This window comes from Panthera pardus, unplaced genomic scaffold, assembly GCF_024362965.1.
Source record: "Panthera pardus isolate Hobbes unplaced genomic scaffold, ASM2436296v1 HiC_scaffold_6, whole genome shotgun sequence".
NCBI classification, from domain to species: Eukaryota; Metazoa; Chordata; class Mammalia; order Carnivora; family Felidae; genus Panthera; species Panthera pardus.
In genome coordinates, this window is record NW_026526991.1 from 71,794,012 (window position 1) to 71,811,054 (window position 17,043).

The 17,043-nt window shown below is 37.8% G+C and overlaps 1 protein-coding gene across 7 annotated transcripts in view; it reads right to left on the reverse strand.

Moving 5' to 3' along the window:
* Nucleotides 1-17,038, reverse strand: part of PPHLN1 (periphilin 1) — a 139,604-nt gene extending 122,566 nt beyond the window's left edge. For 4 of the 7 annotated variants that reach the window (XM_019452484.2, XM_019452481.2, XM_019452480.2 and 1 more), the window contains exons 1-3: nucleotides 16,927-17,011; nucleotides 7,364-7,406; nucleotides 4,482-4,573 (exon numbers count right to left, since the gene is read on the reverse strand). In XM_019452484.2, coding sequence (XP_019308029.1) covers nucleotides 4,482-4,573; nucleotide 7,364 — 93 coding nt within the window. In that variant the 5' untranslated portion in view covers nucleotides 7,365-7,406; nucleotides 16,927-17,011. Of the gene's footprint in view, nucleotides 1-4,481; nucleotides 4,574-7,363; nucleotides 7,407-9,295; nucleotides 9,463-10,323; nucleotides 10,424-16,926 lie in introns of all 7 variants that reach the window. The other 3 variants (XM_019452482.2, XM_019452479.2, XM_053895049.1) reach the window with 2 other exon arrangements.
* Between the last annotated feature and the right edge of the window lie 5 nt (nucleotides 17,039-17,043).

The window sequence follows — 17,043 nt, forward strand, 5'->3', positions numbered from 1 at the left end:
ACCTTCAATATTCTCATCTTTCTGTGTCTACCACTCATTGTGCAATCTTAAATCAATACAACAACCTGCTTTCTCCACTCCTAAACTGGGCTACTTAGGAAATAAAGTGCACATTCCTGTAGACTGGCACCCCTATAATTTACAGTGCACAAGCTCACTGCTCCATCATCAAAAGTCTTTTTAAACACCTCTTGTGAAGAGATACCAACAATGGCTATCCCAAATTCAGTGTGGCCTCAAGTCTCCCTCTACCTTATCCTAGGAGAAAACAAAGGCTATTAGGTATGAACTTTCTCAAATACATTATCACACAATGACCTAACTAGAGATCTGAAGCACCCTTCTTATTGATCTTAGGACACTGATAAATGGATTATTCCTATCTTAAAACTCACTGCTCTCCCACTTGGTTTAAACCAGGACTGGTTTAAAGGAATCCCCCTGCCTGGCAATAGCCTACAGCCTCCTGGCAGGTCCCTCTGCCTCCAGTCTTTAAGCCAACTTCCACTGCAGTGTGTTTTGTTTTTTTTTTTAAAGGTTTTATTTATTTTTGAGACAGAGCACGAACAGGGGAGGGGCAGAGAGAGAGGGAGACACAGAATCGGAAGCAGGCTCCAGGCTCTGAGCCATCAGCCCAGAGCCCGACGCAGGGCTCGAACTCACGGACCGCGAGATCGTGACCTGAGCTGAAGTCGGAGGCTTAACCGACTGAGCCACCCAGGTGCCCCTCACTGCAGTGTGTTCTATAACACAGCATGCATATATAATGCAGAATGGTGTAATAAACATTTTATATCACAACTTTTTCCATGTATGATCACAAATATTTCCCACTATTGTCTGAAATTACATTTTTCTCAGCTTAGTTAACATACAGTGTAATCTTGGCTTCAGGCATAGAACCCAGTGATTCATCATTTACATATAACACCCAGTGCTCATCCCAAAAAGTGCCCTCTCCTTAATGCCCATCATCCATTTTCCCCACCGCCATCAATCCTCAGTTTGTTCTCTGTATTTAAGAGTCTCTTATAGTTTGCCTCCCTCTCTGTTTTTATCTTACTTTTCCTTCCCTTCCCTTATTATCATCTGCTAATTTTCTCAAATTCCACATAGGAGTGAAATCATGTGATATCTTTATCTGACCTATTTTGCTTAGCATAATACCCTCCAGTTCCATCCACATTGTGGCAAATGGGAAGATTTCATTCTTTTTCATCACCAGAGTAATATTCCATTGTATATATATATATATATATACCACATCTTTATCCATTCATCAGTTGATGGACATTTGCGCTCTTTCCATAATTTGACTATTGTTGATAGCATGGCTATAAACGCTGGGGTGCATGCGACCCTTTGAATCAGCACTCCTACACCCTTTGGATAAATTCTTAGTAGTGCAATTGCTGGTCGTAGGGTAATTCTATTTTTAATTTTTTGAGGAACCTCCACTGTTTTCCAGAGCAGCTGCGCCAGTTTGCATTCCCACCAACAGTGCAAGAGGGCTCCCCTTTATCCACATCCTCACCAACACCCGTTGTTGCCTGAGTTGTTAATTTTAGCCACTCTGACTGGTGTGAGGTGGTATCTCATTGTGGTTTTGACACGTAATTCCCTGATGATGAGCGAAAGGATGTTGAGCATCCTTTCATCCATCTGTTAGCCATCTAGATGTCTTCTTTGGAAAAGTGTCTATTCATGTCTTCTGCCCATTTCTTCACTGGATTATTTGTTTTTTGGGTGTTGAGTTTGGTAAGTTCTTTATAGATTTTTGATATTAGCCCTTTATCTGCTATGTCATTTCCAAATATCTTCTCCCATTCCATCAGTTGCCTTTTAGTTTTGTTGATTTCCTTTGCTATGCAGAAGCTTTTTATCTTGATGAGATCCCAACATTTTTGCTTTTCTTTCCCTTTCCTTCAGAGATTCTGTATATAAACCTCTGCCTACATTTTACGTCTCCTAAAACATTCCATTGAGTTCTATAAATGTTGTACCGTTCAACACTCAGAATTGTTTTGAAGATTAAGAAGTTTATATATAAAACTAGCAAGAACTAGTTACAGGTAATTATAGTAAGTTACCATTTAAAAGTCATCCCCTCTCTTGGGGCTCCTGGGTGGCATTTCAGCTCAGGTCATGATCATGAATTCAAGTCCCGCACTGTCAGTGCAGAGCCTGCTTGGGATTCTATCTCTCCCCTTCTCCCGCTGTCCCTCCCCCATTCGTGCACATGTTCTCTCTCACGCAAAATAAACTAAAAAAAAAATAAAAATAAAAAAAAAATAATCCCCTCTCTAAATGAACCTGATTTTATCATTTGGAGTCATGTGTTACATTAAGGGAAAAAAAAGCAATTCCTCAAAATTGAAAACAAACTAAAACAAATCCATCCATATATCCAGTTGGTGACATAATCACACAGAAAATTCTTTTAAGTATCCTTGAAATACAAATTCCTAGTGGGATATATCCTTGAAAAGGTAGGGGTCCTAAGAATTTTTTTTTCTAAAGTCATCCCTTTTCCCATCCCTGCATTAGTCTCACATGTTTATCTCTATTACTTGTTTGTTTTTCTAGGTAAACTATAAGGTAATTTTATCAAGTTGAAAAGAATTTAACTATAAATAAACCTGGAGGGGTGTCTGGTTGGCTCAGTAGGTTGAGCATCTGACTTCAGCTTAGGTCATGATCTCACAATTCCTGAGTTTGAGCCCTGCATCAGGCTCAGCACAGAGCAGCCTGTTTTGGATCCTTTGTCTTCCTCTCTCAGTCCCTCCCGGCTCACGTTAGTGTGCTTTCTCAAAAATAAACAAACATTAAAAAAAAAAAAAAAAAAAAAAAAAACTTGCAAAGAAATGACATACGGTAATAATTAAGTCAACCCATTCTGAAATATGGTAGGCCTCTTCATCTTGTCAATCTTTTATCTTTTTTTTTTCTTTTTTTGGTTGTCAAATGATCCTTTATTGAAATATTTTTCTTTGTAGTTCTTAACTAGCTGGCATTCCACTGTACCACTATTGATATCATCTATGATGTCATGAGTCTTCCAGCCATCAGCACTGCAGCCCACAGATTGGCCAGTTCCCAGGATCTCTTTAATGGTCCCAGAGAGTTCTCTGGCTAAAGATGGGTGCTGCATCTGTCAGGCAATGTCGACAATCTCATCAAAAGTGGTATTTCCACCGTGCTTAATGTTTTTCTGCTTCTGTCTCTTGGTGATTGCTTGACAGCTTTGATAATTAGGACAGAGGCAGAAGATACCAATTCAATCTGGGCCTTTCTGCTCCGAATGGTCAGTTTCACTGTAATCCTCAGACCCTTCTAATCACGGGTTACCGTGGTGATGTCATCACCAACCTTTACTGGAGACAGACGCAGGGGGCTGATCTTGGGGACCAGGGCAGACATGGTACCAACTTCCCCACTGATGCACCTCAGGTATACACTTTGATCACTTTGGGACTGGAATCTCAAACTTTGGCAGCATGGTGGAGGCAACTGGGGTCAGGATGAACCCAGATTTAGGACAACTGCACCTTCACCTCCTCCAAGCCAAAAGCCAAAGAGCCCATCTTTCATCATTTTAGATCAACCCCCACCTACGCTATAATTGAGGCCAAATGACAATGCTGAATGTGACATTACCAATCTAAATAGGTTGTAAGATTTACTTCAAATATAGAAGTAAAAAAACATATAAACAAATATTTGTTCCCTATGATAGTGTATAATGGATCCATAATATATCTACATACCATCACCACAACCCAAATCCCCTGATGCTTAGAATGTGCCTGTGCAAAAGTTTAAGACTGACAGCTTCTTGACCTTCTACAAACCTTCCTTTGGGTCTCTGCAGAGGATTTTGGGGAAAGAGTACATATATTCATTCAATAAACACTGAGCTCCTACTATGTGCCAGGTACTAGATGGTGCTGGGAATACAATAATAAGCAAAATAGCAAGCTCCTTGAGAAAAGGTCTCATTAAAACTTCCCAATTCCCAGAGCAGCAAAGAGACAAACAGTAGGACAGTACACCAGAAGCTGCCTGCCTGCCGCTGAGCTGCCCCTACTTTTTAATTTCACTTTTTAATGTTTCCAATTCGCAAACATTTTTAGGAATAAAGAAAAATAGGTGACAGCTAAGAGTAGGAGCAGATGCTCAAATACTCCTTCATTAACTGATGGTCTACCTTTATAAAACCTCCATTTTCTTCACAAATTCAATTCAATATAAAAACTTTCCATTTTAGAAATTTATTTCCATATTTAGAAATCTATATAAATGAAATATTGCCTTTTATTTTCAAACTTTTAACTTTTAAAAGATAAACTTAATGTGTCTATATTTCAACCTAAACTGGTAAATTTTTGGCACTTAAAGATTTTGTTAGGAGGCCAAGCTTTGGTGTACAAAATTCACTTTCATACTAGGTTGCGAATTATTCTACATCATTAGCAACTTACACTGGGGTGACTTCGAGGCGGTACTCGTTCTCTCGGAAGTCTTTCATAGTCATATCGTCCCTCAGACCACATTTCATCTCTTCTGTAAGCCACTAAACAAAAAGGAACCAAAGAATTACAGTTTTTATGTTTTTAGGAAGTAGTAGAGAAGATTTAAAAAAACAAGTAGTTATTTTCCAACCAGTATTTTCCAGAGATACTTAATGAAAACAATATAAGTGACCAAAAGAAAAAAAGAATGATTAAGGCAATTCTCCCTCCAAATAATTTTGAAATGTTCTTTTAAAAAAAATATAATAGAAAGCTCCACCTTCCATTTTGAAGGCTATTTAAAGCTTCAAAGAGCTGTTCCCATCAACTATAGTAAAAAGATCCCTAAGACCCCCAATATTTCTTCATTTTTATAGTAAAAATTAGAAAAGATTCATTCTCCTGAATAACTTAAAACTCTGATCAGCAAGCAATGCTACTCCTATTTCTTGGTGGATGGTTTCTAGAACACTAAGTTTTTTGTTTTTCTACAGTCTTGGAGCTTATCTCCTCTATATGTTCAATGAAATGGTTAACCAAAAAAAGTGTTAAAAACTTTAAGTGTTAAATCCTATAAAAACACACTCAACAAACCCCAAAATAGAGCACTCTCGATTTTGCTTTTAATACCATAGATTTATTTTAATGCAGAGAAACTCTCATAAAATTTGAAATTAAAAGTTCTATCAACATTTTTCACATTTAGGGTGCAGAGAGAGGCTTCCTACTTTGACTGAGAGCTGATATGTTCTGGGTGGAGGGCTAATGCAGGAAGAAGATGAGAAAAGGGTGCAGGAAATAGCCTGAAGGTCATTTCTATGAAATCGCAATACAATAGATCAGTGGTTGGCAAACTTCTTTGTAAAGGATCAGACTAATATTTTCAGCCTTGCAGGTCACAGGTCTCTGTCATAACTACTCAATTCTACTGTTATAATATGAAAGCAGCCATAGACAATACATATAAATGTAGCAGTGTGGTCATGTTCCAAAAAAATTTTTATTTACAAAAACAGGCAGGCAGCCCACAGGCAGCAGCTCAATAACCACCAGAGTAGATGAGAAATGGTTAACAGGGCAGAACCAGGAGAAAATGAAGCAGGTTCTGACCCAAGAACTATGACCTATCTGATATGTAGAAGGATGATCACGAACAAGAACTGAAAATGGGACTGGTACTAACTCAGGGCCTTTTAGTACATAGAAAATAGAGCAACAAGTCCAGCTCTAGTCCGCACAGTTGTGAAGAAGGAACATTTCTCAGAGAAGATACATGTCAAAAGATTTTTGGTGGCTCTTTATGACGTAGTAACTCTAAAGGGGAAAAAAGAGATGAGATCCCATCTTGGCAATACAGAATTCTATGGTCTAAGAAAAAAACAAAGCCTAAAAGATTAGGGCAGTATTTTTTGACACTATCCATAGTACAAACAATCTTAATTTTCTCTGTAAAAACAAACCTACAATATTTTCTAATACAAATAGACCTAATAAAATGAACTAATGCCAATATGCCTAGAAAAATCTTAAGTCGCAAATTAGCTCTAACATTAATCAACCTGAATTCCAGGTCCATAATCAGACGTCATTAAGAATGTTATTTCAAAGTAACCAATCTTTTAGGTACAAGACCTGATGGAAGCTTGGAAGTTGAAAAAAAAAGAAAAGAAATTGTCAAAATTACTCCACCTATCCCACTTTTACTGAATCCATCATTTATCCTACTTGAGAGACAGTATGGAGAAATAACAGCAACCAAATGAAACCAAATCACAGAAAAAAAAATGAACACAAAAGAAAAATGCACAAATGATATGAAGTCAGTTCACAAAAGAGTAAATACAATGACTCAGTCTTTTGAAAAGATGCTCAACTTTCTTCAAAATAAGAAAAATGAAAATGACAACTATAATGGAGTACTAATTTTCACCCAAAGCTCTGCAAAAATCAAACTCCTTTGACTAGAGTAAGAAAAGCAACATTCTCCTATATTAACGAAACAAGTATACTTTGGTACAGACTGGGAAAAAAACTGGCAATTAACATTAAATATTAAATGCACATATGCTTTGACCTGGTAATTCAACTTCTATGTATACTTCCATAGGTGAACAGCAAAGACTGAAAGCAACCTAAAATGATGGTCAGAAGGGTACAGAATAAATAAAATGTTGTACATTCATACAAAGGATCATTATGCAAGCCATTTCAAAGAAAAGTCACCCCATATATAATATAGAAAGAATGCCGAGATACACTGGTAAGTAAGAAACAACAAAGGGCAGATTAGTATGTTGAATATGCTGCCACTCTGGGAAAATATAAAGACAGGGTATGAATATGTATGCAAGTGCACAGAATACTTCTGGGAGTATAAGCAAGAAAAGGAACAGTGCCTGCCACTGGGGAGAACTGGGTGGCTGAGTATAGGAAGGTGAATATTTTCAATGCATGTTTTATATACATCCTATGACCCATAACAAAAATAAAGAACTATATTTAAAGGTCTTGGAAATCGTTCAATAAGCATCTCAGTCGAAGGCACATGTGACTCTAGATCTCAGGATTTTGAGTTCAAGCCCTATGTGGGGTACAGACTAAAATAAAACTTTACAAATTTTTTTTATTTAAAAACATAAGCATAACGTGTAAAGTGATGGCAAAAACTATGAATATAAATTAATGAACTTAAGGAAAACAAGTAAAAGTAAGATTCTGTAATTAATGAAACAAAAATAAACTACAAGAGTTCTAAGGAAATACTATATAGATTCTTAACTAGATATAACACTACGATATTAAAATTACTGGCTTCCCACAAAAAATGTAAGAATAACTACTATACTACTTACTTGAGTACTTTCAGGAATCAAATATAAAGTTTTCAACAATCTCCTGTAGGAGGGGGGGAAAAATACAGACATAAGGATTTGTGTCTGTATAAATCAACCAATGGAGAAAAATAATTAACCCTTCATTATTTGTATAAATAAAACCCTAAGAACAAAAAAGTATGACCATTAGTAAGCCGAACTCCCTTCAAACACATTTTTAAAAATAGAAGAGATTATTTTGACCACAAGAGGCCACCCAAGTTTCATAAGAATAACCTAATTATATTAAAAGAATTCTCCTAATTTTGCCAGTTCAGAGCTGGGCAGGACAGTTTTCTTACCCTTATCTTTGAAAGAACTGCTTGAGATTTTTAAGGCAATTTTCATCTAGAATATTAAGAATGCTGGCTTTAAAATATCTCACCTATTAAAAAAAAATCTAGTATCCTTAATCTGGAAATCCCCACAGTTTTATATTGGCAATAAATAGTCCCATGTTCAAAAATCATCCCAAAATCAAGGCAAGAATCATCAACTCATCAAAAAATACTATATCTACTAGATAAAAATTTGATGAAGAACTTTTTGTTTAGATTTGAGGACAGGTGACACCCAACATTACATTAGTTTCAGGTGTACAACATGGTTATTACACATTATGCTATGCTCACAAATGTAGCTACCATCTGTCACCATATAGCACTATTACAATGTCATTGACTATATTCTCTATGCTGTGCTTTTTTACTCCTGTGACTTCATTCCAGAACTTGCACCCTGTAATCTCCCATGATGGAGAACTTTTAAGACTTTCCCCCAAAAGAAATAAAGTGCACTGAGCAAGTTTAGGTAAAATGAAGACAGTAACAACAAATAAGTAATGTGCATATCATGATGGAAATTGCAAATCTATGAACCAGTCTTATCTTAAAAAAAAAAAAAAAAAAAAAAGTGGGGAATCTAAGTCTACTCAAGCCTGTAGCTCTATCTACCACTTTACCAGAAACTCAAAGGATAGGAGTGGCTCTACTGGAAAGATTAGGCCCATTTAATTGCTACATAGAAATTTTGTGCTCACTAGCCACATGCAAAAATAAAGTTCTTTTTTACAGTCTTAAATTTAGAGGTCACTCCTGATCTAGTTCCTTTTTCTGCCTGGAAGTCTACAAGACAAATAATAGAATTTTATTGTTATTACCTCAAAAGATTTCTACTTTAATTAATCAATCTACAATTTACAGAAGCTTAAAAAAAAGTAGCAAAGAAAGTAAAATTGGAAACAAAGCAGCAAGTACAAGGCAAAATTAAAAATATAATATAAGAATTCAAAATAGAATGCCTAGAATATACATCATCAAGAGACAAGAGACCAATTAAATGTATTTGTGAAAGAGTTAAATATGAACAAAATCAATCAAAGCTAAAATCTGGAGATGACTCATCAAGTGGAAGCAGAAAAAAGCCAAAATAAATGTACATTATCTGATAGAAACTTACCATTCAATGAGTATGTTGTTTTAGTTTGGGAAGATGAAAGTGTTGGATGGGAGTGATGGTTGCAACAATGTGAATGTACTTATTAATACCCATGAATTGTATATTTAATGGTTAGAATGGTAAATTCTATGTGTATTTTAACACAGTAAAAGACAAAAACAGAAACATGAATTTATCTGGCAAACTTCCAGATGAATTTGCTGAATATAACTACCACTTCTGTAGGGTATCAATCTGTATATTAAACTTAATTTCTACTAGAAACAAACAGCAACAATGAAACAGCTACTCATTGCACTAATGTTACTATAATTTCAATTCCTACAGTTAATCCTAAAACAGTTTTGCATATTTAACTCCATGTTTGATGATGCCCCAGTGGAGTATTCATCTTACAGGGAGCTATCGAAATCAGTTAAATGTAAAAATGTTTAGTAAATAAATTCTCTTTACTTTAAAAAGTTGAGGGGCACCTGGGTGGCTCAGTCGGTTGAGCGTCTGACTCTTGATTTCGGCTCAGGTCATGATCTCATGGTTTGTGAGATAGAGCCCCGCCTTGGGCTCTGCGCTGGCTGACAGAGTGGAAGCCTGCTTGGGATTCTCACGCGCACGCACTCTCTCTCAAAATAAATAAATATAAACATTTAACAAATAAGAAATAAAAATAAAAGAAAGATCTTAATTTAAAATTTCACTTACTATACACAATTGAATAATTCTATAAAAGGAAATTCGTTTCCTTTACAAAAAATAATAAATTGCTTAAATGTCTGTAATACAATGATTAAATATAAACATTAGACTATACTCTTCTGTAACAATTATTTCATTTTTTAAAGCTATCTCTTACTGGTGAGTATGCTAAATATTGACCTCTTTACAGAATATACAGGTATCTAGTTTTTAGATGTACTCTTACTATACCTATTAATGTTTTTACAAAACAGCACTATCAGAATACAATGCTTTATTATCTAAATTACCATATATTTTCAGAATAAAGAGTATAAAAATAGTAGAACACTACAAAATGGTAAGACTAAATACAGCTTGGTGGATTAAAATAATTATCATTCACCAGTATTTAACACTTCAAAAATTCAAACAGCACTGGTGAAGCCCATGTCAAATTATAAAACATCCCCTATTCTTAAGAAATCTATATAATTAGGCAAACAGGAGTATAAATAGAATATTCCATATGCAACCTTGTACTGTTAGTAAAACAAAACAGAAGACACAGTTTGAGGATTACATACAAAAGAAAAGAAGTAATATTAGGCAGTAAAGAAGATAGGTCATAAACTGAATCTTGAATTAAGACAACAGAGAAGAGAAAAGGTAATCTTTTCAACAACCTTCTGATTAGCAGCATATGTTATTTATGACATTATCCAGATTTAGGAAATTGACCCATTCCACAACTAGAAGCCAATCATCTAAATTTAAACAAAATGCTCTCACTGAAGTGATCATATTACTTACCGTGTAATCACTTCACTAATCTCCCATTAGTGGAGTCTCAGAAGTACTCCAGTAAAGTTCTCTGATCCAAAAGGATATGAAAACTGAAGAAGAGAACTGAAAAATGGAAGGACCCTCTATATCACAATAAGGCAGAGAACAGAATTAGAATTCAGTATGGAGAACATAAGCTTCATCTAGAAGTTTGCTAAGAACTAGTTCTAAATTATAAAAATTGCATTCTCTTATGCCATATTCATTAGAGAGTATGTTTAATATACCATCATGGTATATTTAATCCAGAAAAGAAATAAACCTTTCTCAGAACACTCCACTAAGCCAACCATTATTATGTTAACTTCAGTTGAGGGGTAAGAGGATAGGGAAGATTGGAATTTGGTCATAGTAGCCTAGAAACTGAGAAAACACAAAGTCACAGACAATAATCCTTGTGTCAAACCATTCACACTTTGAACCCACAGTTAGATCTATTTTCCACCTTATCCAAACTGGTTATGGTAGCAGTAATTTTTCAACTTATCCAAACTGGTTCTAGTAGCAGCTTAAACTATAGAATAACTGTGCACACTGCTCTTTTTGGCCCTAAACACAATTTAAAAAAAAAAAAAAACTCAGAATAAAAAAAAATAGCTTTCCCTCCTCTCTAAACCCATTCCTTTCACTCTTTATTTTCATTAATAACTACTTTAATAGCAAACCATGGTTAGTGAATAGAAAAGCCCCATATGACCTCATACTCTAGATGAGCATTTAGACCTTTGCACAGGCAATTCCAACCCCCACTCCCACCCCAACCTAGATGCTTTTCTCCAGGTATCTGGTTAACTTCCTCATCCCTCAAAATTCACCTTCTTAATGTCACCTGTCTACCAGACCGCCCTAAATCATCGCACTAGTTATCTAAGATATTATGTAAATTATTTTTGATGCATATTATTGGTCCCTTGCTACTAAGAATATGAACTATATGAAAGCAGGGATCTCTATGTTATTCAATGATTAATATTAAGCACCTAGAACAATTTGCACAATGTGTTCAGTGTTCATGGAGTCAATTTATTCATGCTGGTAATATGACCCCTCTAGATAAATGATTTCACTTCCATCCTGACTCCATTCAAGCAGATGTCTCACAGACATCTGCAATTCAACATGCCAATGGTTCACACTTCTCAGAAACTTGCTTCATCTCCTGTCTTCCCCATTTTAGTCAATGACACCACCAGGTACCCAACAGCCCAAATCAGAAACCCGAATCACACAAGACCCAGAACTTTTCATATTTAACTATTCATTAAATCCAATTATTTCTTTCACCTCAATATATAAATACCAGATGTTCCTAGTCTAGCCACTGGACTCCCCAGTAGTAAAACACTGGTCTACCTGCTTCTTCTTCACTCTAGAAATTGTAGCCAGAATGCTCACCCTGGTAAGACATCTGATTTAAAAATCTCTCAGTGGGTCCCCACCAGGGTTGAATGAGGATTCAACCCTAACCTTAAAAAAAGGCTTATTTGTGATCTTGCTTCGGCCTTTCTAGCTTCACCCCCACCATTTCCCCAATAGTCTCCAGAACCTCCAGACTTATCAAACTTGTTTTTGTTCTGTAAGTGTGCCACTAAATCTCACCACCACAGTTTGGCATGCTTTTCCTCTGCCTAGATCTTAGCTGCATTCACCCTCTACTCTTCCTTCAGGATTCACTTAAATGTCAGGTTCTCTTATATTCTCCAGAAAGAACAATGTTGTTCTTTCTTTGGGCCTCTTGAAGTATCTTGCTATGACAGTACTATATAGCATCATATGCAATTTACTTTTCTTCCACTCCTTCCTCTCAAACTCAACACTACTGCAAAGGCAATGACTGTGTGCCTCTCTTACTCCTGTTGTTTAGCGGGGTAAAGGTGTTTATTAAATACTGGCTGAATAAAGACATATTATTCATGACCTCCACATGAGCCATTCTGGGGAAACTGAATACTGATTTATACCTTTTAATTACAGGTTCCCCCTGCTATCTCAAGTTCAATTTATGCCACTTTGCTTTTGCCAAGACCTACATCAGTACCTGTTTACACTAACCAAAAGAAATCAAAAGAAGATTTTTGCTTTTACAAAACATTAATTACCTCTTTCTTTAATGCCATTCAGCTTACGAAATGTTTTGGGGAGTGGGGCAAACACGTATTCAGAAAACTTCCAACGAGCACTATAAGATTATGGTTCCTGGGCACCTGGATGGCTCAGTCATTGGAATATGGGACTCTTAATCTCAGGGTTGTGAGTTTGGGCCCCATGTCGGGTATAGAGATTACTTTTAAAAAAGTAAAATCTTAAAAAAAGGTTATGATTATGGCTCCTACCACAATTCTCATGACACTAATGCCACTTCATTCTTGAGAAAAAGGTATCAATGAGAATCCTTTAGTTCTAGCACCTAAAGCAGTGCTTACCACTGGCTGCACATAAGAATCATCTAAAGAGCTTTAAAAATACCAATGCTTAGGCCCCGTCCTCTGAAATCCCTATATAAGTGGCCTGGGATGGAACACTTCCACTTTTCAAAAATCTTAAACTACTCTCATCTCAAGATGAGATACACTGACCTTAAAGCAAGGTAAACATTTTCCATACACCCTAAATTGAAACAAGAAGCTCTTAAGGACTGCCTTGAGTCTAAAAATTAGATAATACTATTTTCATTGAAAAATGTTTTAAACTCCAGAACTAAATTAAAAATGTATTTTTGAACATATTGAAGGTCTGTGGAAAAAAAGACTAACACGAATGCCAATTAACATGGTCAAAATAGAGCAAAATATCTACTAAAATTAATCACTGTTCAGTGGTCATGGAGAGAGAAGCATAGGAAGTTAGTTAAAGCCAAGAGTGTCGCCTGGGTGGCTCAGTCGGTTAAGCGCTGGACTCTTGATCTTGGCTCAGGTCATGATCTCATGGATAGTGAGTTCGAGCCCACACTGGGGTCTGCACTGACAGTATGGATCCTGCCTGGAATTCTCTTTTCTCTCTCTGCCCCTTTCTCCCCCACCCCTCTCTCTCTCTCAAAATAAATAAACAAATATGGAAAAAAATTTTTTTAAAAAGCCAAGTTAAATAAAGTCTTGAGAGACTGTTCAAATGTGGATGTATGATGGTAGAATCTGAAAGAAGGTAAAGGAATTATTATGGAAGATGTGCCTGAGAAAGATGGAACTGACCAAAGCAGATTTGCATTATAAAGGAATGGGAAAAAAGCCTGCACAGGAATAACAGGCTTTCATTTTCTTCCCTTTAGTAGATATTATCTCTCCTAACCCACATAAAGCACAGAGGCTCTGAAAAGCTCAAATCACAGAGCCAAAAGCCTGGAATCAGTCAAGTATGCATAACTTTTTTTAAATTTTTTTTTATGCTTATTTATTTTTTAAGAGCGAGAGAGACAGAACATGAGAAGGGGAGGGGCAGAGAGAGAGACACAGAATCCAAAGAAGGCTCCAAGCTCTGAGCTGTCAACACAGAGCCCGATGCGGGGCTCGAACTCCTGAAATGTGAGATCATGACCTGAGCCAAAGTCGGACGCCCAACCAACTGAGCCACCCAGGCGCCCCATGTATGCATAACTTTAAATCTCAAGCCCCTTCCACCATATCGCATTGCTTCACAAAGGTAACAGGCAAAGACAGCACAAATTCAAGGGCATTAAATGCTCAAACAGAGGAAAAAGCTAGAGAAGTTCACTGTAGGCTTTTAAGTCTAGAAATAAGTTGCAAGAAAAATGTCATTCCAGAAGACTGACCTGGCAGTATACAAAATAGATTAAAGAAGAAAGAGACTAAAGGTAAGGAGACCACTGATTGCTTCAGAATAACCATATAACTTAAAGTGCTGCATTACTAGTTTCACAATTGACTTTTCAGTGCTTTAAGGATACCTCTTATGTAAGCCCCACTGCAATATATTAAATGCTTAGGAAATTCCTGATTGTTCAGTGTAAATGATCAAGTAACTGAAATTATACAAGTAGACAAAAATACCAGATGTTTGCCTATCTATGCTTACAAATCTAAATCTTACTGCACATCAGTCTTAACTGATGAGCCTCCTTCCAGTCTTTCACCCTCTATTTCACCTTTAAAAAGGGATATTCAGTTAACTTTGCTGATACATCATCCACACCTGAAGTTTCCCTGATCAAGAATCCAGATTGTTTCACATTAACTAACTGTAACAAATCCAAACTCCTCTGCCCTTCATATGATCCTTCTATCCTCTCACCTAAACTCCAGTTCTCCCCAAAAAGATCATTCATACCAGCTTCCTCACTATGCCACAAAGTAACACACCAGCCTGGAGCTGTTTGACATATTTTCCAAAATACAATACCTCTTTCCATTCTCTCATTCAACTTCAAACCATCCATGAAGACTCAGCTCAAAATCTAGTATTCTCCTCAAAGCCCATTTCTATACCATACCAACACTAAAGCAGATTCCAAACTGGTGACTGGTAGGCCACATGACACATGTGTGACCCAGGTTTGTTTGTTTGTTTTTTTCTATAAAACTTTATTCCATTGACAACACTTAACTGGCAGAGATCACTTTTAAAAACCATGTTTCCAACTGTTATTGAAACAACTACATGCTCTGGCAACACTGGGATCATGTTCACACAGCCACTATCAGCTGAAGCTAAATAGCAGCCGACCCTTTTCCAAAGCTTCTTCCATTTTAAAGTCAAAGGACATGTCAACTGCTTGACTTCTGAGACTACCTGCAGCAACTGCAATCAAAGAAATACCTGGGGGCACCTGAGTGGCTCAGTCAATTAAGCATCTGACTTCGGCTCAGGTCCCCAAGTGTGGCTCTGTGCTGACAGCTCAGAGCCTGGAGTCTGTTTCAGATTCTGTGTCTCCCTCTCTCTGTGTCCCTCCCCTACTCATGCTCACTGTCTCTCTCTCTCAAAAATAAATAAACATTTAAGGAAGGAAGGAAGGAAGGAAGGAAGGAAGGAAGGAAGGAAGGAAGGAAGGAAGGAAGGAAGGAAGGAAAGACCTGCCTATTAGGCACCAGTTACAAAAATTAACAAGACAATTAACAGTCCCTCCTCCACAGCCTAGCTTAGTAGAGAAGGCAAAGAGAGAAGCAATTAAATATGATACATGTGTTCAGTGCTATGATGAGGAAAGTTGAGGGCACTTAGCACATGGCAAGGGTACCTAAGTCTCTCGGTGGTGGGGGGGTGGGGGGCGCCATTTACAAAATACTCCTCAGAGAAAGTCAAAGGAAAACTGAAAACTTTAGCAGGTGTAGGAATTCTCCACAAAGAGGTAGAAGAAAGGTCAGAGAAATCAAATGCTGCAGAGAGAAAAGAACCTCCACAAAAACCCTGGGGGCAGGAAAAATATTCTGAGGAAGCGAAATTAGTTCTGTATGGCAAGAGCCATCACTTAACCTTAAATGCAGGTGTTAGAAAAAGGGCTCAACTGAAAGGGCTGAAGGCAAAAGCAAAGTGTTAGTTATGGTCAGGAGATAAAAGAATTTCCATAAAGAGGTTGACAATGTAAGAATTTGTTAGGCAGGGAATTAGAAGTTTCAGTGGCCTCAGCTGTTGTGTTGAGGGGCGAAATGTGTAAGAAAAGGAGGGAGAAGCAGTGATAGCCTAAGGGAGAGGAAGTACAAAGCAGCATGGGAATGGGGGTGTAGCACAGAAGACCAAAGGGGCTTACATCTTGGGCGGTAACCAAGAATAACGGGGATGTGAAACATGGCAGTTTTGGCTGGCCACAAGTTTGCCAAGAGAATTAGTCCCAGCGGTCCCCTGGCGGACATGGAGGCATTCGGGCCTCTCAAAATTCAGCTGCGCCCTGGATGCACTTCCTTCTTTCTAGAAGACATCGACTTCAATCTGGATTGATTGTGCAGACTCCAGGAGAGGCTCTAGATTCCAGGCTGCTGGCACGCAGACTCCCAGGTAATGGTTACAGGCCTGGTCTGTGTGTGCTGGTGGGCAGAAGTATAAGCTACCTTGCATTAGTTTCTGATTTTTCTGTAGGAATGATGGGCCCGTTTACCTCCTCTCAAGAGAAAAAGCAGTGTGAGCCCATTACAGATTTACAGGACGAAAAAAGGCGCCAAGAAGTCCAACATTTGTCCATATCAACACTCAAGATGAGTCATTCTGTGAATTCAAGTTGACCTTGTCTCCCAACCAGACTGAGATATCCGCCAGAAAAAGGCCTGTTTTACACTTTTTTTTTGTAGCTCTCAAAGTGCCTAAGACTGAACTGGGTACATCGAACACATTCTATAAATTTATCGACTTCCTAACTCATCTTGGGTCACTGAAGTTACATAGTTCAGTCCTCTTTCTGCATAATAAGGAGCTAAAGAGAAGCAAACCTGTGCCTCAGACTCAACAGTTTCCTTTATTCCAAACTCCACTGCGTCTCTACACCCTCAACCGCAAGGGCACGATTCAAATGCAACGGGAGTCTCCAAGTCCCGCCACAGAAAACACCCGCCCGCCTGCTCTCCTTGGGCGTAACGGCCCGCGCGCTCGACCCCGTGCACCTCGGAAAGGTAAAAGGCGCTCACCGACTCTGGGCCACCGGGAGACCCCGTAAATGTAGTCGTCCGCTCGTCGCCGCTCGCCTAGGCAGGCACTTCCGGCGCGCTCAAGGACGTAAGCAAGAGCGCCCGCCTCTAGGCCCG